This window comes from Ambystoma mexicanum, chromosome 2q (assembly GCF_040938575.1).
Source record: "Ambystoma mexicanum isolate Mex_15411 chromosome 2q, UKY_AmexF1_1, whole genome shotgun sequence".
Taxonomy (NCBI): domain Eukaryota; kingdom Metazoa; phylum Chordata; class Amphibia; order Caudata; family Ambystomatidae; genus Ambystoma; species Ambystoma mexicanum.
The window spans coordinates 99,301,425-99,328,911 of record NC_090924.1 but is presented as its reverse complement, the minus strand read 5'-3'; the positions used below and the strand labels follow the sequence as shown (position 1 = coordinate 99,328,911).

The 27,487-nt window shown below is 47.6% G+C and overlaps 1 protein-coding gene across 1 annotated transcript in view; it reads right to left on the bottom strand.

Annotated features, from left to right (window-relative positions):
- NTN3 (netrin 3) overlaps positions 1 to 27,487 on the bottom strand; it is a 234,460-nt gene that overhangs the window by 153,479 nt on the left and 53,494 nt on the right. The window contains exon 2 of the mRNA XM_069646937.1: positions 1,302 to 2,317. Within this exon, the coding sequence (XP_069503038.1) occupies positions 1,302 to 2,265 (964 nt within the window). The 5' untranslated portion in view covers positions 2,266 to 2,317. The remainder of the gene's footprint in view (positions 1 to 1,301; positions 2,318 to 27,487) is intronic.

The window sequence follows — 27,487 nt, the reverse complement described above, 5'->3', positions numbered from 1 at the left end:
CATTAGAATGTCACTTGACAGCATCAGCCATGATCTACTTACATAATTACACAATGTGGCAGCTGTACCCATCCTACGGGCAGTTAGCACCATAATTGACAGCAGTGAATTGTATTTATAACTATTTTAGTTTCCCATCTTTTAGTTGTTTTGAGTGATATACCCGTGTATTTTGTACTGACGAACAACATAAATGTGTGATCTAATAAATAGCTCACTCCGCTATTTACTGTGTATATATACAAAGCCATGTTGGCTACGAGTACATTAAATAAATAAATAAAGTATGGCCTTGCATAGCAAATGCCTATCCCATGCCTACACAAAGGCCAAACTGTTAACTTTGCCCTTGCTTGTTACATGTTCTCTTTAAATGATGCTTCCAAAAGTCGAGTCGGTTTTCTTAGCCACATACCGTTAGCATGTGTTTTAGACGGTGTTTTAGGTCTTGGGAGAATTTTCTTTGTTTTGGGGCATTCGACTTGATTTTTAGATGTCGTGCTTGAACTAATTATGCATTTTGTAAACCTTTGGGGAGGTTCCACCCCCCTTCAATAATTTTCCTTTACAACAGCACAATCTGGAATGTGCATATGTTTTCATATTTTATTGAATTGGACTACTTATTTAATATTGCCGATTTAGGTCATCAGCAGAGCCTTTGTAATGACTTCTGACTGTCTCGGCCCCAGCCCTGCCGGCCTTTGATAGATAGACAATGGTATGTCCGGAAATTCTTCCTGTTGGTCCCTGGTTGGCAAGCAGTGGACAGGCAAATGGGCAGTAGAGCAAATTGTTAAAACGAGAAAAGCAACCAAGGAATGGATTCATCAGTGACTGAGATTGAACAGCGCCTTTACATATCAACCTTGGTTGGTCAGGCAGTGTAAACAACACGAAAAAAGAACCCCGCACCCGTATCAGCAGCAGCAAAAGGTGTGATATTCCATGTGACATCTGAGGCACCCCGGCATGCAAATCTTACGAAATCAAAACAAATGAAATTCACAAAACCACAGCATCAGTGATCCCATCAAAAATGGCGAACCGGAGAAGATGAGTGATTGGAATTCTCCCACGGGCCTACAAATGGGATGGTACCCAGAAGCCACCAATCCCCAAGAAACGTGAATATTCCTAAACTGTGAGAGTGGCGTTGTGCATTTATGGTGTAGGTGCCATACATCTACTCAAATCTGCCTAAATCTTTCATCGAAGCAACACAAAGTCAAGTCAGGAACAATCAAATGGAACCGGCAGGTAATTGAAGCAAAGAAAAGGTAAGTAGATTCCGGACTTACCCAAGCATTCGTTGGCCTCGCGGCCAGTTGCCCTCTGCCATGGCCGGTCATAATGGAAGGGCTTGCAACGGTCACACTCTGGCCCTTCTGTGTTGTGTTTGCAGTCGCACGCCAGCTTTCCCTCCTTTTCCTTGGAGCAGCGGGGGGCATGGCCGTTACACTTGCAGCGGCCCCCCACCTGAAACTCGCCCACCGCATAGTAGTAGGAGGAGAGGCCCGCAGCCTCGTCTTCGTCATTGTCCCGGCCTCCGAGCTCGCGGAACAAGTGGGGACGGCTGAAGATCACCCTGATGTCTGTGGCAGTCACCCAGTCTTGTAGGACGGGGCTGTTGTCGATATCCTGAGCTGAAGGACGCCCATCAAGGGTGCTGAAAGCTATAAGCCCCCCAGTCAGAGGGTACAGGTCAGTGTGGCCATCGGTGCATAGGGCCTCCTGCTCATTCTGCTTGGTGACTGTCGCCTTGTGCGGCTTGCCATAGATCTTCCGGCACTGGGAGGAATAATACTGGTAAGGCACCCAGGTCTTCCCATAATCCATCGACTTGAAGACCGCCACGGACTCAGGACGCGGTGAGCAGAACTGCAGGCTGACGTAGGTGATCTCAAACTTCTTCCCCAAGGACAGCGTGAGCGTGACATTGTGAGGAGAGTGGTGGAGGTTCTCCGATCGCCAACAGGTCATGTTGGTGGCTGTGTTGAGGTCCGTGAGGTAGGAGGCAGGGTGCGCCTTGCGGGGATCCGCCGCGTCACAGTAGCGGCTGGCAGGCCGACCGCATGTGCTGGAGACTTGCACCTCCTTGCCAAAGGCGGCATTGACGAACTCTGGAATGCAACGACGGGGCGCCCCACCCTCCTCATAACACGGGTCCGGGACAGCCTGCTGTACCGCAAAGGGGTTGCCTGCTTTGGTGCCCGAGAGGACATAGGCCACTAGGAGAAAGTGCAAAGCGTGCAAGGTATCCATCTTTCCCGGTCGAGTCCACTCCAAAATTTACAAGCAGACCTGCTGTATAATCCTAAGGAGAACAAAAACACAATATAAGGTTTCAGGACCTCAAAAATTGACAGATTCTTACAGTTCATTGTATTATAGTGTGACCATAGACATGTTCAAGCAATGATTAGTGTTTTTCTTTTAATACATCCAGTTTACTCCCAGGCTGTTGTTCCCTTAGGGCTGACACGCCACATCCATGTCCTTTTGAGACCTGCACCTAGTCATGCGTCCAAGGTATGTGTATTGGACAGCTCTCCCATTGCACAGTCCTATGGTGGGGGCTTTTTGACATCTCTGAGGAACATTTGCCGAAGGACGGTTGGTGCCTCCAAGGGAAGCCCGCCTAGGATTGAATGGCCGTTCTACCACCATGGTCCAAGCATACATGCTGTGCAGCCCTCGGATGGCCCATCATGTCCAGACATCTGGTGCTAACGGTCCTCATTCCAATTACTTCCCAGTAGACCACAAGTTACACCCCTAAAAACGGTGGCGTGAGGCCACCAGTCACCATCCCATCTCTGTAAGACGTGGGACAGACAGGCACGTGGGCCTTCATCTTTCTAAGAAGGAAAGATGTCTCATGGTTGTCCTACATCAAAAAGGCATCCCACATCATCAACAACCTGAGAGACCTCTCTCAATAACCACTGGACCTTACAGAAAGGTAGTCCATCGGCTTCAGCTCTCACGGGTTTTCGGACATAAAATTACGCATTCGTAACTAAGACTAGGGAAGCAGGGGAGTGTGGTTATTCTGGGCTGGATACAACACCAACCCATTCAGGGACCCAGAACAGAATCCCCTTTCACTCCAGGATCCCTAAACTCTAGATTAATGGCTGGCAGCATCTCACATGGGTGAACCTTCATTGGTTAGGTGCCCAAATGATACCATCCATCGAAAGCAGGAACTTGAATAAGATCCCCCAAGCATCTTCACGTAGGCACTCATGGTAACGGAGGACCCTCGCTCGTCAATGCCCATTGGAAATCCTGCACCACCTTGAAATGAAAGCTTCAATTTAGCTAGAGGTTGGGACTCCCTTTAAAAAGCCCCCCCTCCGACCCCATTTACTTTTATAACAGCAAAGAAAATTGTTCTTGGAGAAAAATTGTGTTTGAAAAATATCTTTCCTGAAACGTATTTTCCTCAATATCATCTCCCTTTGCTAACGCATGAATCAATATCACAACTCACGGAGAGAGCTTGAATGGTGCCGATATTTCCCCTTTGTCAGGAAATGACATAAAGAAACAACATCAAACAGTCTAAAGAACCAAGCAAAGATGTATTTAAAGAAGGGATCGACATTTAAAAGGAGTAAAAAAAAGAATACATCCAAAAGTATTCAAAAGCAATTATTGGAAAAGCAAAGCATTAAAAATACAAATATATTTGAAAAAAATACTTAAAATCGGAGAAACGTGTTTAAAAACAGAAATTATCTCATGGAGCCATGGCCCCCAAGCCCTGCCCCCCGCTCCCTCCCAAGACCCTCTTGGTGTGCCATTGCTGCAAAGAACTTTGTGGAAAATGTATGGGTTTCTTCTGCAATGCAATTAATGGTCGCCTTCCAGGCAAACTTCCAAACTTTGCGGCCGCAATTCTACCACTGATCCATCCCATGTCCACGTGATGGCAGTCACAGCTCTGCTAGTTTAGCACTGTATATTAAGGCCCTGACTCATGGAATTATTTGCGTGTAAAATGGGGATTTGAGTGCCATTCTGTCCGCAAATCCCCGTTTGGCGAATGGGGATTTGGTAATTCCATGACTCAGCGCCTAAGAGCAGTATATCATACCATCAAAAGCAAAGTGCGGTTTGGAGGCTTTGAAACATCAAGTGGCATGAGTGCAGACGCTGTCCTGCTTTGCCTCTTTTCTAAATTTCACACCTGAAAAATCTGAACCATCACAGGTGCGCGACCACAAGGTTCAGCTCCCTCTGCGATCATCTGCAACGCAGGTGCAGATACGATTATGGCACATCTGGCAACAATCAGCAAGTGGAAGAGTGCCTGAAACACGAGGAGCCCCTGGTAAAGATGGATTGCCTCTTCCTCCATGGGCACAAAAACCGGACCGGACTCTACTGGCCTTCCCCCGATGCAGACCTGAATCCTTAATGACTGTGCGCCCGATTTATGGAATTATTTGCACGGTTCAAGGTGACTTTGCGCTGCTGAAAAGTGACTTTGCAGTGGTGACAAAAAACCCTGATTCATGGAACTGTGCAAAGTGTATTTTTGCCGTGCAAAGTCGGTGCAAAGTCATTTTGTACTGCAAAAATTACTTTGCACTGACAAAATACACTTTGCACAGTTCCATGAATCACGGTTTGTATCGGCAGGGCAAAGCCACTTTGAACCGTACAAAAAACTCTCTGCACCGGGCCCTGTGTTTGCTGGTTTCCTCTTTCACACAGCAAGTAAACGCAGTCGTCCAGAATGGTGCTACCGCCTACGACTGCCAGTCAGATAGCACAGTCGAACGCTAATTTATGACATCTCTGCGTAGCCTGCAGAAGCAGATTCGAATCAAGCGGGTCCAACTCAGCCTTTTATCCTCCCGAGGTCAATAAATTGAGTACCACACAGTGGGTAATGATATCAGCTGTTATTACAGTGTGTTGATGCCCTCGGGTGAGCTAGCGCTATATAAAAACTGGTATTATTATGTTTCCGACTGCAGATGGAGTGGTAAGATCCGGGCTAGAGGACTACAACGGCATCGACAAAGGGGTCCTAAATATAAGAGACTGCTCAATCTACACGTGACCCAATACCACACTCAGCAGCTCATTTTCATCCTGAAGAAGCACTCTTCTGAAGTGACTTCCTATGAAATAAAGTTCACAAGCTCCTACGTCAGACACTCCAACATAGACTTTGAAATGCCTTGCAACCCTGTAACTCATAAGTGCAAGCTGAAAATAACCCCCAGCCGCGCAACTAGATGCAAGTGGTTCAGGAAGCAGCCCTTTCCACATGAGGGGTTTCACCCTCTGGAATACTCTCACCAGCACAACAGAGCTAGGAGGCTGGCTTCCTTAAGTTGCAGCCAACAAACAACCCTACGCTCCTCACTACTCACCGATCCTACCATGGTCAGACAGACAATTGTCTCGGGCACCAATAGAAAAGTGGCCCACAAAGGCAAATGGTTATTCATTCCTTTTGTGACACCGTTTGAATAGTAGCCAAGGGGGAGTTTTTTGATAAAATGTTATTCAAATTCTGCATTTTAAAGAATACTTATTCAGCAACACTGGTCAAAACTATTAGCCACATAGTAAAGTAACTCAAACTGACCAACATTGGCCCAAAAATTGGCCCACTTTGAAAAAAAACCCAGCACACACCAACATTTTGAATTTTTTGGTTCGGCCATGGAGCTATTGCCCTATGTAGGGTGACCAGACGTCCTGGTTTTGCCGGGACTGTCCCGGAATTTGGTGCTCTGTCCCACTTTCTCAAGATCATATTACCATTCGAAACTACAGTGGTCCTGGTATTTTGCAGTAGGTCTTCATGGCTGGCAGGCAGGAATGCACAATCTCGTACAGAAGAAATGCTGCTTTGTAGGAATTAAGATTGTGGTAGTGATACATGTATAGTAATATGTGTTTATTCCACCAGTAACACTTAAACCTCATTCTCCTCCAACCGTTATTGATGTGCAGTGACAGCCACTTTCAAGAGTTAGTCCTACTTTTATGTCAGTTGCCCTGTCCCGGTTTTTCACTTTTTAAATCTGGTCACCCTACCTATAGGCCAGTCGGAGCCTGGATCCTACTGAGTGACAGTGCTGTTTCCTGCCAACCAAAGACCCAAGACTGTCCCATTCCTGTTGCCTCACCGCAACAAGGTGTGGGACACTGCACAGCCTCCCATGCCGAGGTTTTGCCATCAAGTTTGGGCTTTTGCACCAAAAGCTATTGCACGCTTCTAGCTGATCCACGCCTGCCCTGCTCCGGAACCTTCTGCGCGCAATCGTCTTTGCAAATCTTCTTCCTGGCTGGGATGTGGCCTACTTGCTGCACATTGGTTTTTCCTACCCTTTTTCCTTTATATCCCCTCCCAAAAGTCAGCGGGCGACGCCTCATAAATGCTCTTTAAAGACATACAATAACACGCGGTAAAAAAGCTCAATCGTGCAGATTACGCCACTGTTTAAACTGGGAACTGCGCATATCATTACTACAGACGCAGACGTCTCACGCGAGCCACTCCTCATACCCTCACAGTGGATATGGCGACGGGTACAGGAGTAGCTCTATACATCTATTAGCTGTCAATCTAACAGCTATACACGGATATTGATAAAGCCTGCACATTTCTTTCGCACACTGACGATGGCAGCGGCTTGAGCTGGGCCAGGGGCAGTGTAGTAGATCTGATCGCACACATTACTCGTCGTATTTCAGCATCACACTGCAACCAGCTCTAACTGTTCCCACTCTGACTCAATGCTGGCCACAATGCCCCAGCATTTGCCGTGGACTAACATGCACAACATGGGATTGATAAAATGTGACACACATTGTGCATTTGAAAGAATATTCATTCACTAACACTGGTCAAAACCCCTAGCCGCACAGTTAAGTAACTTACAAAACTGGCCCACATGGGCAAAAAAAAGTGACCCATTTTGACCCAAAAAACTGTCCCACACTTGCATTTTGTGTTTTTGGTTCGGGCATTGCCCTGTTGCCCTATAGGCCAGTCCGAGACTGGAGCCCACCATTGTCTAATGCCTTGCCACTACAAGTCAAGCGCAGCACTCTTTCCTCTAAGCACTGACTTGGGAGCCCCCATACCCTCACAGCCTTTATTGATGCCAATGTTCCACTTTCTCCCAACTGACTATAATGCACCATCCTTTCCCCTTTGAACCCAACCCCCTGCTGCTCATTGACGCCAAGGCCCCACACTTTGCCCTCTAACCCTAACCATCTAGCGTCTACCCATTGATCACCAACGCATTACTCTCATCCTCTGACCCTAATATCTCACCCACTGTCACTGTACCCTCTTCAATGCTCCAGTCTCAGTCCAATGCTCCTTAATCTGCACATCCATATGCTTGTCTCCCTGCCCGATGAGCTGCAGCCGTTGATCAATCCTCAGCCGCTGACCCACGATGCCCAACCCTTTTTCCCCATTAACCTCAATGATGCACCCACTGCTCACTGACGGGTGGTGCATAATCCTCTGCCCACTGACCCCCTTAATGTTACCTCTCCCTGACCTTTGGGATCTGATTTCCCGGCCCTCCCACAGACACTAGCCTCATAGCCTGCCGGTCAGATAGCACAGCGAGTAGAGCATTTGCTTTGACATCTATGCAGAGCCTGTTGACGCAGGTTCGAATCCCGGCGGGACCAAACTCATCCTTCCGAGGTCGATGAATGAACACCACAAACCGGGACTAATAATAAGCAGCGCTCACATACATGAGGGTTCGTAGTGCTATATAAATGCTAAAATATTATTATACCCAGATGACTGATACTTGAGGGGCTTCCCTCTATCCAATGAAACCAAATGCCCAAAATGATGCCACTAAATGCCCTCATTTATGACCCGTGAGTCCACCGATGACTAATGCCCCACCCTGAATGGCATGATTTCCTGCACCCAGCCCACCAGACAAGGGCTGTATCTGCCACTTTTACTCACTACAAATAGGCAAATACTCCCCAAAAATAAAAATAGGAAGTAAAAATAATCCCAATAAAAAAAAGAGAAATTGATGCATAGGAGCGTATGCTCCTGGTTTCATCCAAACCGCCCCACGGATGTGGTTGTGCGAGTAGTGCATGTAGTACCACAGGAAGAAACTACTATAATCACAGAAGAGGTCAAACGTATCTTTTGATGTGCATGAATAACTTGGTGTAAGACAGTATTTCTCACAAAAACATTCCTGTTTTATAGTTGAACATATTTTTACTTGTTTATAAAATGCTCCCGTTGGGAACGGGACTTATGTTTTTATACCCTAAAAAATCATTTTACTTCCAAATTTCAAAAATAGGGAGTAAAATACTCCTGCCTCAAAATCTTATCTGGAGCACTGCCTGCACGTCACCCTCTCTGTCAATATCCATGGAGAAGCACTTCAGTGCCATCACATGAGAACCAGTAGTGGAAACCTAACAGGAAGAATGACATATCATGTACTGAAGATGGAGATATCAGGAGAGGCGAGCCAATGCAGATGCAGATCAGGCCTCATTGTGACTCAGACCTGCTGCATGGAATATTGATTGTGACTCAGACCTGCTGCATGGGGTATCGATTGTACTTGATTGTGACTCAGACCTGCTACATGGGGTATCGATTGTTCTTGATTGTGACTCAGACCTGCTGCATGGGGTATTGATTGCACTTGATTGTGACTCGGACCTGCTGCATGGGGTGTCGATTGTACTTGATTGTGACTCAGACCTGCTGCATTGGCTATTGCTTGTGACTCATACCTGCTGCATGGCTTATTGATTGTGATTCAAACCTGCTGCATCGACTGTTGATTGTGACTCAGACCTGCTGCATGAGGTATTGATTGTACTTGATTGTGACTCAGATCTGCTGCATGGAATATTGATTGTGACTCAAACCTGCTGCATGGGGTATTGATTGTAAAACTTTGGCTTGAGGAGCTTTTTGAAACCCCCGCGACCAATCGTAGATATGCCCTGATTTGAAAAAGGCATAGTCAATGCCGAAACACGTGTAATCAGAAAGTGCCAACACAAAAAACTATTTTGAGCACCAACACATGTGATTTTGGAACTTTGTTCATACACAATTGTGGCGCAGCAAGAAGGTGTGTGGAAAATACACATTTGGGTATTGATTGTACTTGATAGTGACTCAGACTTGCTGCATGGGGCATTGCTTGTAGCTGATTGCGACTCAGACCTGCTGCATGGGCTACTGGTTGTGACTCAGACCTGCTGCATGGGCAATTGATTGCGACTCAGTCCTTCGCCATGGAATATGGATTGCGATTCACATCTGCTACATGGGTAATTTATTGTGACTCAGACCAGATGCATGGGCTATTGATTGCGACTCATACCTGCTGCATGGGCTTTCGAGGTTTGGCCTACATCAATGAATCTTGCACGGCAGTGCTCACACTCACTCCCACGCTGAGATCGGTCAGATAAAATAGACCAAGCAAACTTAGATGTGCAGGGGAAATTATTCACCAACTTTCCAAACATGGAGTTTAAAAAGAACAAATAAAAGTATATTTCACCAACGCACCTCAATTTGATCTTTATTAAAAAATAGAACCTATTCACATGGTTTCTTTTTAATCGTTGTCTCTCCCCCTGCTTATTCCTTTTTTCTAGCATCTAGCAGACAAAGGTCTAGATAGCAGTGGTGTGGGCAGTGTACCCCACTCCACCAACAAGCCTAGGTGCCCTGAAACTGCTACAGTGGCGAATTGTCACGGTGTAAAACAATATGAACAGAATAGAACATATACATGTATTTTAAATAAAAAACAATCCAAATCCATTGGGAATTACTCAACAATTGGTTTTTGGTCGAAAAATCCAATTTCTTGAAATTGTAATCCACTTTGCAATTTTCTTTCCACAAGGAAGAAAACAAACCTTTTCCTGAGTCCTAGTGATAGAAGCGTACCAAAAAAGGGTTCTCTGCAGTTAACACTGCACTCAACTGAAGCAGTCGAGCACCCTTCAGCACCAGGTACATTGTGGTACATTGTGGTTCTTCCCTCTGTTCCTTCTGTCCCTAGAGACAGTTACGACCCTTGGCCCCCTTGGTGCTGGAACCGAATAACCTTGAACTGTACGACTGATTACTTTACCAACTACCCTCCTGTCAGTATCCAGAGTGCATTCCTTTCCTTCATGAAACTGTTGTCTGTTCCTTTACAGGGTGGGTCGTATTTGTACTGTGATACAACTGTCTGTTGTAGTAAATAATAAAGTCGATATTTTTATACAGCTTTGACTGGACAGTCCCTTTTATCATTGGGTAATAATTGTATTTTCTCTGTGTTGCAACTAACCAACGATCCACAACCTTGCGGAGATAAGCCTCCCATTCCGTCCACGTTACCAAAATTGGACACGGATGTCTTATAATTCAGTTGCATTCCAATCTGTTCGGTTCCCTTCAGGTGTAGTGGAGGTGTGAGGTTGATTGATGATTTAGAAACCGATATTCAGCCCTGGGCCACTGGTGCCACGGAAGTTGATTCGTCACACTAACACTGCGAGGATTAACTCTAACAAGAATGCATTGTGGATTCCCTTAGAGAACCTGCATAAATAAAGGTCTCACAGTTTGTACTGAAGAAGGCTGTTGACACAACAGCCACGCAGGTCGACACTTTGCCAACACCTCTAAATGATAATATCTGGCCAAAGAAGCACATACATTCACTGCAACATTTTCAAATACTTTTTGAGGCTACAGTTATTTGTACATAATTAGTGCATTGTTTAAATCCCCCCAATCGCCAACACTAATTACCACACGCTGTACCAAAAATAATTGAGTTAATGCATGCACAAATAGCTATTATAATGGTAAGCCATTATACGTATATGTAACAAAGCCTGAAAAAATATATATTTTTAAAAAAATGTGTTACTCATCACAGTAGTGCCTTTTATCTAACAGAACTTTGTACGGCTAAAGAAGTACTATCACAACTTATGCTCTGCATGCTTTTAGAAAATTATACTTGCACCCTCATACGCAACATGCAGGTGCAAAGAAAAAAGGGGGAAGGTATCCTCATTGTTTTCCATAGTCTCTCGCATGCGAAGAGTTGCTATTGCATGAATATTCATGTATTAGGATGACACCGTGATGGGAGTGGAAAGTGCAGTAGCACTGAATGGTAGTGTCTGTGTGTGTGCATAGTCAGCAATGTCCCAGAACAAGTAGGCAACCCCCGTAAGAGGTATTGGGGAGCGAGAAGGAACATGGGATGAATTTATTCGTTAAGCTTCTGAGCCAAGTAAAGTCTGGAGCAGTGCAGAGTCCAGCTGTGCCAGGGGAGACGTCTGAAACAACATTACCTGAGAGGACCACATGGCTTAATATAGGAACTGCGGCCACAGGCTGAGGGCACGAGCTGGCTGCTAGCACCACGGGCTGAGAGTCCAGGCCCGGACCACAGGCTGCGAGTAGGAACTAGCATCATGGGGTGAGTGTACACAGCGGGCCAGAGAGATGAGTGCACTAACTAGCACCGCTGGCCTTTATGAACTAGGACCAGGGGTATGTTAAATAGCTCCACCAGCTAAATATGTGAACTGGTGCCCAAGGATGAGTGTATGAACTAAGACCACATGGATGAATGCAAATAGTAGACTCATGGGCAAGGGGTCTGAGTTAAGACCACAGGCTGTGTGTAGAAATACGTACCACAGGCTGCAGTCATGAGCTAGCACTGGGGCTGGAGCATATGGGCTGGGACCACAGACTGAATGAATGTCCTAGCACCCCAAACTGAGTTTATGGAAGAGCAACGCAGGCTGAATGTATGAGCCAGCACCACACGCCGAGGACATGTGCCAGGGACACGGGCGCAGTGTATGAACTAGCAGCATGGGGTGAGTGTATGAAGTAGGGCCAGAGAGGTGAGTGCATTAACTAAGACCACTGAGAGCAGTGTATGAACTTGCACCACAGGCTGAGATTAGGAACTAGTGCCACAGGCTGAGAGTAGGAGCTAGCACCACAGGCTGAGAGTAGGAACTAGCACCACAGGGTGAGAGTAGGAGCTAGCACCACAGGCTGTGAGTAGGAACTAGCACCACAGGGTGAGAGTAGGAACTTGCACCACAGGTTGAGAGTAGGAACTAGCACCACAGGGTGAGAGTAGGAACTAGCGCCACAGGCTGTGAGTAGGAACTAGCACTGCAGGCTGAGAGTAGGAACCAGCACCACAGGCTGAGAGTAGGAATTAGCTCCACAGGCTGAGAGTAGGAATTAGCACCACCGGCCAAGAGTAGGACCGGGAGCCACAGGCTTTTATGAACTAGCACCAAAGTTTGAGTGTATGAACTAGCAACATGGGTGACCGTACAGATTTGCACTACAGGCTTAGTGTATGAATTAGCACCACAGGCTGAGAGTAGGAACTAGCACCACAGGCTGAGAGTAGGAACTAGCACACAGGCTGAGAGTAGGAACTAGAGCCACAGGCTGAGAGTAGTAACTAGCACCACAGGCTGAGAGTAGGAACTAGCACCACAGGCTGAGAGTAGGAACTAGCACCACAAGGTGAGAGTAGGAACTAGCACCACAGGCTGTGAGTAGGAACTAGCACCGCAGGCTGAGAGTAGGAACTAGCACCACAGGGTGAGAGTAGGAACTAGCACGCAGGCTGAGAGTAGGAACTAGCACCACAGGCTCAGAGTAGGAACTAGCACCTTGTACTGGATGTATTAAATGCACCACTGGCTAAATGATTGAACTAGCACCCAAGGATGAGTGCATGAACTAGGACCACAGGATGAGTGCATGAACTAAGACCACATGGATGAGAGTACTTAGTGGACTCATGGGCCGGGGGTCTGAGTTAAGACCACAGGCTGTGTGTAGAAATACGTCCCACAGGCTGCAGTCATGAGCTAGCACTGGCGCTGGAGCATATGGGCTGGGACCACAGACTGAATGAATGAACTAGCACCCCAGTATGAGTTTATGGAAGAGCAACACAGGCTGAATGTATGAGCCAGCACCACACGCCGAGGATATGTGCCAGGGACACGGGCGCGGTGTATGAACTAGCAGCATGGGGTGAGTGTATGAAGTAGGGCCAGAGACGTGAGTGCATTAACGACGACCACTGAGAGCACTGTATGAACTTGCCCCACAGGCGGAGAGTAGGAACTAGCGCCACAGGCTGAGAGTAGGAACTAGCGCCACAGCTGAGAGTAGGAGCTAGCACCACAGGGTGAGAGTAGTAACTAGCACCACAGGGTGAGAGTAGGAACTGGCACCACAGGTTGAGAGTAGGAACTAGCACTACATGGTGAGAGTAGGAACTAGCACCACAGGCTGAGAGTAGGAGCAAGTACCACTGGCTGTAAGTAGGAACTAGCACCACAGGGTGAGAGTAGGAACTGAATTAGCACCACAGGCTGAGAGTAGGAACTAGTGCCATAGGCTGAGAGTAGGAACTAGTACGCAGGCTGAGAGTAGGAACTAGCGCCACAGGCTGAGAGTAGGAACTAGCACCACAGGCTGAGATTAGGAACTAGCACCACAGGCTGAGAGTAGGACCTAGCACCACAGGGTGAGAGTAGGAAAAAGCACCACAGGCTGAGAGTAGTAACCAGCACCACAGGGTGAGAGTAGGAACTAGCACGCAGGCTGAGAGTAGGAACTACCACCACAGGCTCAGAGTAGGAACTAGCACCTTGTACTGGATGTATTAAATGCGCCACTGGCTAAATGATTGAACTGGCACCCAAGGATGAGTGCATGAACTAGGACCACAGGATGAGTGTATGAACTAAGACCACATGGATGAGAGTACTTAGTGGACTCATGGGCCGGGGGTCTGAGTTAAGACCACAGGCTGTGTTTAGAAATACGTACCACAGGCTGCAGTCATGAGCTAGCACTGGAGCTGGAGCATATGGGCTGGGACCACAGACTGAATGAATGAACTAGCACCCCAGAATGAGTTTATGGAAGAGCAACACAGGCTGAATGTATGAGCCAGCATCACTCACCGAGGATATGTGCCAGGGATACGGGCGCGGTGTATGAACTAGCAGCATGGGGTGAGTGTATGAAGTAGGGCCAGAGAGGTGAGTGCATTAACGACGACCACTGAGAGCAGTGTATGAACTTGCCCCACAGGCGGAGAGTAGGAACTAGTGCCACAGGCTGAGAGTAGGAACTAGTGCCACAGGCTGAGAGTAGGAGCTAGCACCACAGGCTGAGAGTAGTAACTAGCACCACAGGGTGAGAGTAGGAACTGGCACCACAGGTTGAGAGTAGGAACTAGCACTACAGGGTGAGAGTAGGAGCTAGCACCACAGGCTGAGAGTAGGAGCAAGCACCACAGGGTAAGAGTAGGAAAAAGCACCACAGGCTGAGAGTAGTAACTAGCACCACAGGGTGAGAGTAGGAACTAGCACGCAGGCTGAGAGTAGGAACTAGCACCAGATGCTCAGAGTAGGAACTAGCACCTTGTACTGGATGTATTAAATGCACCACTGGCTAAATGATTGAACTAGCACCCAAGGATGAGTGCATGAACTAGGACCACAGGATGAGTGTATGAACTAAGACCACATGGATGAGAGTACTTAGTGGACTCATGGGCCGGGGGTCTGAGTTAAGACCACAGGCTGTGTGTAGAAATACGTACCACAGGCTGCAGTCATGGGCTAGCACTGGCGCTGGAGCATATGGGCTGGGACCACAGACTGAATGAATGAACTAGCACCCCAGAATGAGTTTATGGAAGAGCAACACAGGCTGAATGTATGAGCCAGCACCACACGCCGAGGATATGTGCCAGGGACACGGGCGCGGTGTATGAACTAGCAGCATGGGGTGAGTGTATGAAGTAGGGCCAGAGAGGTGAGTGCATTAACGAGGACCACTGAGAGCAGTGTATGAACTTGCCCCACAGGCGGAGAGTAGGAACTAACGCCACAGGCTGAGAGTAGGAACTAGTGCCACAGGCTGAGAGTAGGAGCTAGCACCACAGGCTGAGAGTAGTAACTAGCACCACAGGGTGAGAGTAGGAACTGGCACCACAGGTTGAGAGTAGGAACTAGCACTACAGGGTGAGAGTAGGAGCTAGCACCACAGGCTGAGAGTAGGAGCAAGCACCACAGACTGTAAGTAGGAACTAGCACCACAGGATGAGAGTAGGAACTGAACTAGCACCATAGGCTGAGAGTAGGAACTAGCGCCACAGGCTGAGAGTAGGAACTAGTGCCACAGGCTGAGAGTAGGAGCAAGCACCACAGGCTGTAAGTAGGAACTAGCACCACAGGGTGAGAGTAGGAAATAGCACCACAGGCTGAGAGCAGTAACTAGCACCACAGGGTGAGAGTAGGAACTAGCACCACAGGCTGTGAGTAGGAACTAGCACTGCAGGCTGAGAGTAGGAACCAGCACCGCAGGCTGAGAGTAGGAACTAGCGCCACAGGCCAAGAGTAGGACCTGGAGCCACAGGCTTTTATGAACTAGCACCAAAGTTTGAGTGTATGAACTAGCAGCATGGGTGACCGTACAGATTTGCACTACAGGCTTAGTGTATGAATTAGCACCACAGGCTGAGAGTAGGAACTAGCACCACAGGCTGAGAGTAGGAACTAGCACCACAGGCTGAGAGTAGGAACTAGCATGCAAGCTGAGAGTAGGAACTAGCGCCACAGGCTGAGAGTAGGAACTAGCACCACAGGCTGAGTGTAGGAACTAGCACGCAGGCTCAGAGTAGGAACTAGCATCACAGGCTGAGAGTAGGAACTAGCACCACAGGCTGAGAGTAGGAACTAGTGCCACAGGCTGAGAGTAGGAACTAGCACCACAGGCTCAGAGTAGCAACTAGCACCTTGTACAGGATGTATTAAATGCACCACTGGCTAAATGGTTGAACTAGCACCCAAGGATGAGTGCATGAACTAGGACCACAGGATGAGTGTACTAAGTAGCGTCATGGGCAGGTTGTACCCCCCTGCCCTCTCCTTACACACCCCATCCCCAAATGTACCTTACCCCAACTTACCATCTTCATTGTGTGGCAAATAAAAGTGGGGGGAAGAAATCAGTCAAAAGTGATTTTGTGAAAGTGCAGGTCGGTGAAAGTGGGCTGGACCAAAGACGCCCCATTATGTAATGCCATCGCACGATAGGCCTGTCCACTCTTTGCACTCCTGAAACTTCAGCTAGTAGCACAACTGTCCCCCCAATGTATCTGCATATTACTCTTACGCTTGATGGGACATGCAGTTGAGCTGCTGTGGTGCGAGTGTAGGAGTGCGTGAGGGTTCTGTGTTCCTCTGGGAGTCCAACGCCTTACTCCCTTATGGGGATCCTGTGGTCATGTCTTGCAAAATTGTCAACAATGGAAACCAAATATTATCTTGGGAGGATAGCTCAGCGGCAACGTGCTCGCCTTGGAAGAAAGACAACACAGAGCAACAGAGGTTCGATCCCCGGGTCTGCGCTTAGAAAACTCTGGGTATTAAGCGTGTTATAAATAACCTATTATATCATATCATATAATGGAGGCGGTGGGGAATGTCTGAGCTGAAGCCAGTCTCATTCTCAGGACGTTGCTGTGCCGGCCACAGTGCCTACCACACTGTGAGTGTGGCTCCTCTGTGGTTCAACGAGGCCTGAGTTGACAACACATAGTCGAGAGATGTGCTTCAGTGCATTTTAATGTCAGTCCATATTTACGAAATGCAGTGCACCCCCAGTGCAAAGGTTTATTCCCTGTTCTAGCCACAGAAACTTTGGTAATGGGGATAATGTGAGAGGGGCAACTAGGGCTTTAATAACGTGTAACTGAGGCATCACCTCTTGGTAACGTGGACGGAATGGCAGGCTTATCTCCTCTAATTGTTTTATTCATGTGGACATGTGGACATTGTAACACTATGTGTTTGTAAGTGTACGCTGTTATAGCACCTGATAAGGGCATTTCCCACCTCTAGTAAAAAGGGCTCATGCGAGAAAGTTAGCTCAGAGTTTTTACAAAAATATTACGCATTGCAGCTGCAAATGTTATGCTATGCACTGTTGCCATGCTTGTGTAAAGCATTGAATCACCACCATAGGAGTTTCAAAGCACCAAATCCTTGTCCGAGGTGCCTTGCTCACCCGCTTGAGTTCCCCGGACCTCCGTCTGCTGGGCACGATGAGCAAGGGTGGGGGTGGCCAGAGGGAAAGCGGGACGGGAGTTTGCACGCACGGTGGGAGAGTTAGGACCGGATACACGATTGTCCCAGTATCTGTAAGCGTCCATCCATTATATATGGACTATCTTCTAGAGAGATGTGGCACAGAAGAGTATGTGTAGAGCCAAAATACACACCGGGATTCCAAGGCAGTTTCGGAATATTACAAGATAGAGCTCAAGTCGTCTGGGGTGCAAATGAACAGCACTTGCTGTGCATTCGAGCAAGTGCTTTTTCAGTGAACCTTCTAGAACGTACTTGAATCCCAGGCAAAATCGATACAGAAGAGAAGGGCTATGGAGTGAAGACGGATTGGCGTCAGTCACAAAAGAATCGGTGTTTTAACCCTTTCTCTGCCCTGCCAGACCCACAGCTGGTTGGTTGCTGAAGCTGAATACATATTTAATAACAGGAAACACAGGCGCGCTCTCTCTCTCAGGAACCTGCGCACTTTTTCTTGTTTGCCTGCGTTGCCCAAAAGTATTGGCATGCATCAGTCGCGTTCCCACCCTCTTGCGGCATAATCATGAATGAAAGGTAAGGGCCTGGTACCTCGACAGAAACGGTGCACATGTGAGAGAGACTCTCTGCATGGACCGTTTCTGAACGGGCTGTCAGGCTGCCCCGTCTCCTGAAGAGCGGGCTGCCTGTGGGTGCAGAGCTCGGCTTAGGAAGTGATCTGGGCGTTTCCAGGGCTGGCCCCTGGGATTTGGGACAGAGCTCTAAGCTCAGGCCCATTTCCTACTCTGGAGGGAGGGAATTGTGGCAACAGGTGCATTATATTTGCTCAGTCAGTGGTGGAAATGGAACAGATTTAAAGGCGATCCCTCAAGGGCTTGCGTGGGGGCAGCGTTTGGAGTAGGGGGCGGTGTTCTGTGTGGGCAGAGCTGGTAGTTGAACTCCGCTCAATGGAAATGTTCAACTTAATAGTTTAAAAATTGTGCAATTTCTTACATGCTACTTCTTTCCAAACTCCACACTGTACATCAATTTCACTTTAAATTGCTTCCATGGCAGGAGTGCACCCAAAATACTGTTGGCAATGCAGTGATGTTTAGTACATAAAGGGCTCCATAGACACGCTCTACAGTAGAAGGCTACCAGAGTAGCTCAGCACGTCGAGCGACTGTTGCTGAAATTGAATATATTAAAAACTGGTAGGTAATTGTATGGCTTTTTGCAATACCTTATAAAAAAAACAAGTGCTATAAAAATGTGTTTGGCCAGGGGATGGATTGGGCTGGTCGCTTGCTTATATTCTGGGCGGAGGCAGGGATATTTCTGCCCCTGTAGTGAAAACCAGAAGTTGGCACCCATGAGACAACCGTTACTTTTCCTAATAACTGCTGTCAGCACAACAGAAGCATGTATTTGTGATTAAGCAGTTTGACAAGCATATAACATCTTTATTAATATAACCTGTGATTAAACACAAAGGAAAGGGCAAAAAAATGACAGGGTATTTGTGTGATAGTCCAACAAAAAAGAAATACATTTCAAAGAAAACTAGCAAATTCAAGTTTAAGAAAACTTTTTTGAGTTTGGAAATGACTTTTTTTCCACTTGAAAGTGTAAGATGTACATTTGGAAAATAATAGTGTGCCCAACATGTATAAAACCTTCTTTTAACAACGATGGCCCCCACCCCAGTGATACGCATGGCCCATTCATTCCGGTGCTGTCCCTTTCAGGACACAAGAGACAAACAGGCTGGGCAAATTAACCTGCAAACACGCAGATGGCAGCCGTGGAAAGGAGCACAGAGCAGATTACACCATCGGGCCCCAGCTTCCCTCAGCGAAGCGAGGGTCTTGGTAAAGCCTTGTCAGGGCTGAGGCAGGCCGGGTCTGAGATCCAGCCAGACATCTGATGCCGGATCTCGGACCTGGCAAGAGCCGGCCCATTGATCAGCCCTGCAGTCAGCAACATTGGTCATGAATTAGGCTGCGATTTTCCATTTTTACAGAAAAATGCAGGCAAAAATGGACCGAATTCTTGTCTTCATTGATCTTTATGAAACAGAAAAAAAATGAAAAGCAGGTCTTTGTGTCTGCTCTTGAAAAAGTAGTTCCTACACAACTACACACCAGAATCGAACAATTGCACCTCCTACATGATGACTGTCAGTCAGGGTTCCGCCCCAAGTGTAGCATCACAACAGCCACTATCCAGATGGTGGATGATGCCCTTCAAATCATAGATAAGGGTGGCTCATGCCTCCTCATCCTCCTTAACCTATTTGCTTCATTCAACAACGTCGACCACCACATCCTTCTCTCCCTCCTTGTTGACAGGATGGGATTATCTGGCACTGTCCTGAATTGGTTTACCTCATGCCTCTTAGGCAGACACTAGGCTGTTCAAATGAACGTGCTGCATTCTAAGCGACTACAGGTCTCCTGCTGAGTCCACCAAGGCTCCATATTCCACGGTCCCATTCCTGCTGGAAATTTTGGACAAAGTTGCCTGCATGCAAATTCAGCAGTTCTTGAAGGCAAACAATATCCTGGGCAAGAGGCAATCTGGGTTCCGCCCGGGCCTTGGGACTGAGTCTGCCTTACTGGATCTCAAGATCCAAATTAGCGACATAAAGGATAAGAGCAAGCCTGCACTTACTGGATTTGTTGGCTCCCATGTATCTTGTGGACCATGGTAGCCTTTGTAAACATCTCTCTAACACTGCCCACTTCTCCCCTGAAGCCAGAGCATGGCTCCCCTCATTCCTTAAAGGGAGACGTATCAGAGTGTTCTCGGACCAAGCATATGCAGTACCCACCACCATACACTGTGGTGTCCTGCAAGGGTCTTGCACTGCACCCGCTCTTTACAATTTATTCACCTTACCACTCTTCAATTACCTTGATGATCGCGGCATAGCATACACCAACTATGCCGATGACACCCAAGTCCTACTCCCTCTCTCCGGCAACTATGACCAGGGTGCAGCAGCCTTAGACAAAATCTAAGCAGCCATTCAGACATGGATGGCAGTGAATGGTTTATGTCTCAACAGAGATAAAAACAGAGATCCTTCTTGTAGGCTCCAAAGACACGCTCAACAAACTTGACCCTATATACAAGACTTTGAACATTGTTAAGACACCTATTACTGTGTCACCAGCAGTCAAAACTCTAGGGGTATTCATTGAGTCCTCTCCGTCCATGACATGCCAAGTCAGTGCCATTGCTTCCTCTGCAGCACTCACCACAAAAATCATCGATGTAGTGAAACCTTACTTATCAACCTCCAACCGCCTCGCAGTAGCAGGAGCTACAGTCGGGGCTAAACTTGACTATTGCAATGCCCTACTCCTGGGTACATCCTCAAAAAACCTCCATAGGCTACAAGTTACCCAAAATAAATGTCCTTAGAGCTGCACTGTGCATCCCTAAAAGGGAACATCTCTCACAGGCAAGGAGAGATGTACACTGGCTTCCAGTTAAAGAGTGTATTCTCTTCAAAAGTATGACCATGACACACAAATGCCTCTCACACAATGCCCCCCCCTACCTATCAGAGACGATCCTTCCTATAATTGCGGCTAGACCCATTCACTCACACCATGCCAACATGATGCACGTTCCTTCCTTCAAAAGAACCAAAGCTGGAGGCTCCAGCTTCCAACATTTAGCGCCCAAACACTGGAACGCCTTGCCTACAGCACTCTGAAATGAAGCTTCATACACTGTCTTCCGCAAAGCCCTTAAAACCAAACTGTTTAACTAAAATGTAGTTGTTCAATAGCCGTCACATCGTTCCACTGTAAGCAAGGAACACACTGCCAATCCAGTCTGCTAGCATATATCTTGAATGTATGCCTGTATTCATGAATGTCTATTATGGTATTCATTGTCACTTTTTTCTGTAGCACTCTTGCAACCAAGTAAGCCTACTGCAACAGCGCCACGATGCCCAAAGGCTGTTTTGTGCACTTTACAAATGAAAATAAATAAGTATTCTCATAAATCCTTTTGAACCTTTATATGGAGCCAATGGCACTCTCCTCATAGATCCCAATATAGCCATCCACCTATGCCGGGACAATACTCAGTTGTACATGAGAGTAAATAGCGCACAGGGCATCACTCATCACCACAATTACATAGCCATCATTCAGTCCTGGATGTCGACTGCCTGCCTCAAACTAAACCCATCCAAGGCGGAATTTGTCCTCATCGGTCCACCCACTAAAAAACAACGTGTCCAACAATGGCTCAATGATATGCGCATAGAAGGTTTTGATCTGCAACTCTCAAACTCAGCAAAATCCTTAGGTTTCACCATTGACAGCATCCTGTCCTTCCAGAAACACATAGACAAGAAGGCCCGAATACCTTGTCTCAGAATCTCTACCCTTCGAAAAATCGAACCCTTCATCCCACCACAGGGATTACGGACCGTAGTGCTGGCGCTTGTGGTCTCGCACATTGATGGGGAAACGCTCTACTGATGGGGCTCCCAGCAGCTCACTTGGTTCCCCTAAAAGCAGTCCAGCACGTCTTATTACAGGAGCACAGAAATGTGACCAAATCACCCCGCAAACTACATTGGCTTCCACTCCAAGCCAGCACACTGTTCATGACTGCACGTATCAACTACAAAGCAGTCACAAGTAGCACACCAGCGTACCTGGCGGCAATGGTATGATAGGTTATTTATAACGCGCTTAATACTCAGAGGGTTCTAAGCGTGGACCCGGGGATCGAACCCGTGTTGCTCCGCGTCGTCTTGCTTCCCAGGCGAGCATGTTGCCCCTGAGCTATCCTCCCGAGACTGAGCCATCCTCCCGAGGCTAAGCTCTGCATATCTGGTGGCACACACTCCTCACGCAGCAAATCGACCACCCGCCTTGAATCACAACTCGTCCGCAGAGGACCCGCAAATAATCCCTCTCTTGTCATGCACCCACCCTCTGGAACTCGATCCCGGTGTCGGCTCGGAATGCCCCCACAATTCTCCAATTTCTCAAATTTCTCAAAACATGGCCCTTTCAACACCTGGCTAAGGACTAATTCCAATGGACTCTCATACCAACGCACAGCATTCACAGTACTGTGCTACTGTTAAAAGATGGCAGCCCAAATGCCGGATACCCAAACTCTGTACAGCACTCTGTTGCCCTGGAGCAAGGTCTGCCTTTTAAACAATTAAAAAAATACATTTTTAAAAAATCCCAGCATCACTAGTCTTCCAGGAAAGTGAAAGTGTTGGTCTGGGAACCTCTTGCACACTTTCTGGGTGTCTGCAACTGCATACACACATGCATACACTTGAAAACACTTAAGAGGGACGTATGCTGCAGGGAGAGAGCGGAATTTATTTGCCTACGATTTCAATGTGAATGGAGGCTGTCTTTGGGGGGGGGAAGTAAAATAACATAGAGAAATAGCAATATTTTTGACTAGAAATCATGTGTCTTCCTCCTGGATAGGGAGAGTTGGCATGTAGGACTCTCTAGACTCCTTGCCTTATTTGGCGCTGGCCTGCCCATGTTCCTCTCACACCCCGCGCTCCCCGCTCACACTCACGGCTTGATTTATGCTCTGTTTACTTTCTCTGCGGGCTGCGCAGGCCTAGGAGCCAGGGTCACTCAGGAGAGGCTGACAGGGCTCAGGGTGAGTTATGGTGATGATGTGCTGGAGGAGAGGGAGGGGGAAGGAGGGACGCACAGAGCAGGCGCGGCACTGCGGAGAAGCGCGAGCTGATCGAAAGGGAAAGAGAGAGAGAGAGAGAGAGAGAGAGAGAGAAAGGAGAGCTATGGAGGGGAGTAAGAGGGGAAGCCACACAGGGCTTGGAGAAAGAGGAAAAGACATAATGGGGCACAGGGTGAGGTCGAGAGAGAAACACGGCTGGAGGGAGTTTGGCGAGGCAGAGGGTGAGACATTAACACATCAAATACAATTAAATGACTCACTACCTCTGCGTTTAAAAAAAAATCAAGAATTTTGTCTTTTCTAGCAGAACGTGTTTTGCTAGTAATACCAATAAAGCATTATTGTATTGAACGAGGAAAGCCAGAGAGTGACGGGAAGGGGATGACGAAAGACAAGATCGGAAGGGTCTTGGATGTGAAAGACATTGAGGGAGACGTGTTTGCGCATGAAGTCAGGTGTGTAAACTGAACTGGATTTTTGAGAAGGTATGGTAAGAGACTTGATGAGGTCACAATGAACTCCTCTAGAACTTAAAATATGAGCTCCAGCCGGAAAAGTGGGGTTACACCGCAGAAACATGTTAAGATGGGTACCTTTAATAGGTGTATAAATATACCCCATTGCATTCCTTTAATACCAAGCTGCATGCCACAATCCTGGAAGCATCTTGGAGGGGTTTCTTCCCTCAAAATAAACAGAGAAAAGTTGTATTCACTTGACAGCCCTGAGTGATGACTTGTGCCCCTAACCCCTCCACCCCCCACAAACTCACTCTTCACATTGCCAACTCCTTGCTTTGACAACACCAACAGCAGGCTCAGGTTTACCAGAACCCCCACTCTGCCCTCCCCCACCCCCATGTGATGAATCAACTTCCGGGGCACCAGTGGTCCAGGGATGAATATCGATTTCTAAACTATCAATCAGGCCCACACCTCTAGTACACCAGAAGGGACCCAAACAGATGGAAAGACAAGCAAATTGTAAACCTCCTGGTCCAATTTTGGTAACGTGGATGGAATGGCGGGCTTATCTCCGCAAGGTTGTGGATCATTGTTTAGTTGCAACACAGCAAAAATACAATTATTACCCAATGATAAAAGGGACTGTCCAGTCAAGGATGTAGAAAAATATCGACTTTATTATTATCACAACAGACAGTTCTAGCACACTAAAAAATACAACCCACCCTGTAAAGGAATGCAGAGGACAGACAGTTTCAAGAGGGGATTCACTGTGGATACTGACAGGAGGGTAGTTGGTAAAGTAATCAATTGCAATAGTTTAAGGATACTTGGTTTCAGCACAAAGGGAGAAATATGTCCTCAAATGTCACTAGGGACCTTCGGAGAAGGACCAGCGTGACAGAACCACAATGTACCTTGTGCTTGTAGAAGTTCTTGATGTTCGAAAGGGTCGAGTCTGTTTCAGGGCGCTTCTGCGACAGGGTTCAAGACAGGAGACAGCTGCAGGCATCAGCAAGCAGACTGTTCGGCGAGCGAGGCTGGACGAACGGCTGCAGGCTGGCCTACACGGTGGCTCAGGGTCAGGAATCCTAGTCTCAGTGCTGGTTGGTGGGTCTGAAGCACTGGATGAGACTTCTCGGATGGCGTTACCGATACCGCATAATAACAGTCAGCGGTGCAGTCGGTTGCAACTTGAGGGGCTCGACTGGCTCAAAAATTTCCTTTAAGGGAGACACTGGTTGATGCTTATCGATGCACCCCTCCTAGCTTCTTCACTGGTTTTGTGTCATCCAAAGCTGAGACGAGTGTTGCAGTCAACATCCTTGTCCTTGGTTTGGTTCAGAGATTCTGTGGCACATCCCACCTAGGAAGCTTGCTTGCAGAGCCTAGCAGGGCACACTGTGTGCTGGTGGGGCACCAGTTCTGCAGGTGCTGCAGGGTCCTCTGGATTCAGTATCTCCCTCTGTTCCCTGAGAGATGTTTAGGGGATGGATTGTGCTTCCCTCTTTGGAAATCCTGGCCTTCTTTCACTGGCAGCAGGTGTAAGACAGAATGTACCTTCAACCAGGGTCCAATGTTGAGTTCTTTTTGTTACTCCTTGCAAATTCTTCAGATGATCTGCCCAAAAGAGGGGCTCAGCACTCTCTTAAAGCCAAATAGGCCACAGAGATAGGTGTAGACTAAGCCTATCTTAATGAACCAATCCTGGGTACCCACCAACAATCTCCTGTATGCATGAGGTCATAAGTAGAGTTCTTTGCAACAGAAAAGGTAAAGGGGTGAAAACATGTAATACTAAGTCCCACCCATCTTCCTGTCTGTTATGGATGAAAGTGTCTCTCTGGTTAATTGAGAACTCTGTGGTTCCAGATTAAAGCAGCAGGTCTCCCTTGAAACTGAGTCGATAGCAGGCTTTCTGTCTCCTACAAACAGCATTCTCGTACGTTCTGAATGGGGTCCCGCTGCAGGGGCTGCCTACTGTAAACCCCTAGTCCCAGACATGACGGCTAACTGTCATTGATACGTTAGGGCGGGAGCTGGCTTCAGGTTGACACAATGCAAATGAAAGGGGTGTTGGAGTTTCCTGTCTCATTTGTTTACCCTCTGCAGCCATGGCAGGAGGAAGGTTTTGCTCTGCCCCTTCTGAGATGCCATCATGTACTCTTGGCTATCATTTCCCAACTAAATATGACAAGGGGGGGGGGGCGGTGTCTGTAGGCTGTGTCCACCCAGAGTACACAGGTCTATGTGTATGTCATGCAGTGAGCATAGGAAAATGTGTGCTGATTAGCCCTTCACATTTTACAGCGGTTTATCTACCATCATTCAATTTCATTGCAAATTTCAAAAAAGCACAGGCGAGTGCTCACCAACCGTGAGGATGATCGAATTCCTCCCCTCCCCCACCCCGCCAAGGCCAATCAGCAAGTCGGGTTAATAGCAACCACAATTCCTAGGAACTCCTGAGTGCACATCAAGGCCATCACGTATCCACAACATGACGTAACTCTAATACCACCGCCCAGCGAGGTTGCTAGCAAGAGGTGGGGGGCTGAAGGGGCTATAGCCCCAGGTCTTTTGGTTGTAACCCTGGATAGAAGCTCATGGGCTACAACCAAAACGTTAACTAGCACCAAGTCCAGACATTAGGGTAGCCCCAGATCTTTTATAGACCCAGCAACAGCCCTGCCACCCACACTAGTAATGGGCTCCATGAAAGTTCTGCCAGCCAATAAGGGAAGCCCTTGTCCCGTCTTTTGATTACATTTCCTTCTGGATACACTCATGCTAACAATCATATCACTCACCCTTATGTTTTCATTTCCCTGCTTGTTGTGTGATAAGTCTTTACGTTTCTGTCTCCCTTAATGTTCCCGCTCTTCCCTTTTCCCGCTAATCTTGGGCAGATTTCCTTTTTTACCCCACAGACCATGGTCTGGCTGCCACAAATCACGGGTTCACAATTTGCCCCTGCACGGACAAGACTAGGTGCTTTAAAACTACCACAGCTGTGTTGGGTGTGGTATTAAAGACAGTTAGCATGGAACATCTGAAAACACCACTCCAGGACGAACTCATTTGTCTTATGTGGCAACCTTGTAATGTGAACATGTTGGCGTGGTGTACATATGCATAAAGAGAAATGCCCATTGGGAGTCAGGCTGATGCCATCAAGCCCAAGCTCCATGGAACAGCCACAGGTTTGGTCTCAGGATGATAGCTCAGGGGCAACGTGCTTGCCTTGGAAGCAAACCAACACAGAGCAACACAGGTTCAATCCCCGGGTCGTGCTTAGAAACCACTGGGTATTAAGCATGTTATAAATAACCTATCATATCATGAGATGGAATCTGGGTAACTGGAGGTAAAAGTCTTCTAACAAAGCGCCAATTCAGGTCCAGCCACAGCGGCCACCAAGAAATCAGAAAGGTGATGTTCCATTGAAGGTCCATCTTCCTCCTCAGGAAGCCCAATGCTCTGCAGTTTGCTGAACGGCTTGATAATCTGCCCCCTTTCTGTGCCATGCATCAAATTCTTTTCTTCCTATGCGTATAAGGGGCGCTGTGCATGTGGGCTGTCCCGGGCCTGCCTGGTGACAGTGAGGGCAGGATGAAAGGCAGCTGAGGGAAGCATGTTGGAGGACAACAAAGACATCCTGATGGCGCAGGGGTAAACGGGACGCACTCCATCTCGGCCACCCGTGCGGCAGATCCTGGAGCCGGCATCTCTGAAGCCAACTTTGATGCAGAGATGACTTTGCTGCCACAGAGCAACTATGTGGTGAAGTCAGGCTTCTAGCTACTAAGAAACTCAACCACATGTGTTTTCCTTTCATGCCCCTCCCTGTATACCGTTATTGTAAACTTGTGTCATCAGTTTTAGAAATGGAAATGGAAATGCCCCTCCGACAGTGCCATCAAAATAAAAAGCATGAAGTGTACAAAGCCTTTTGGAAACAGTACAGCTGCCAAACGAAAGAGGAGAACACCAGGGCATGTGCTGTACAAATACTGAGCAGTGGCCTGTGTCATTCAGGGTTCAGCTCAAGATCTCTGGTGGGCATGCAAGGAAACAGCATGAAACTGGGCCCAAATAGCTGTGAGAACTAAAGCGCCGCCCTGGCC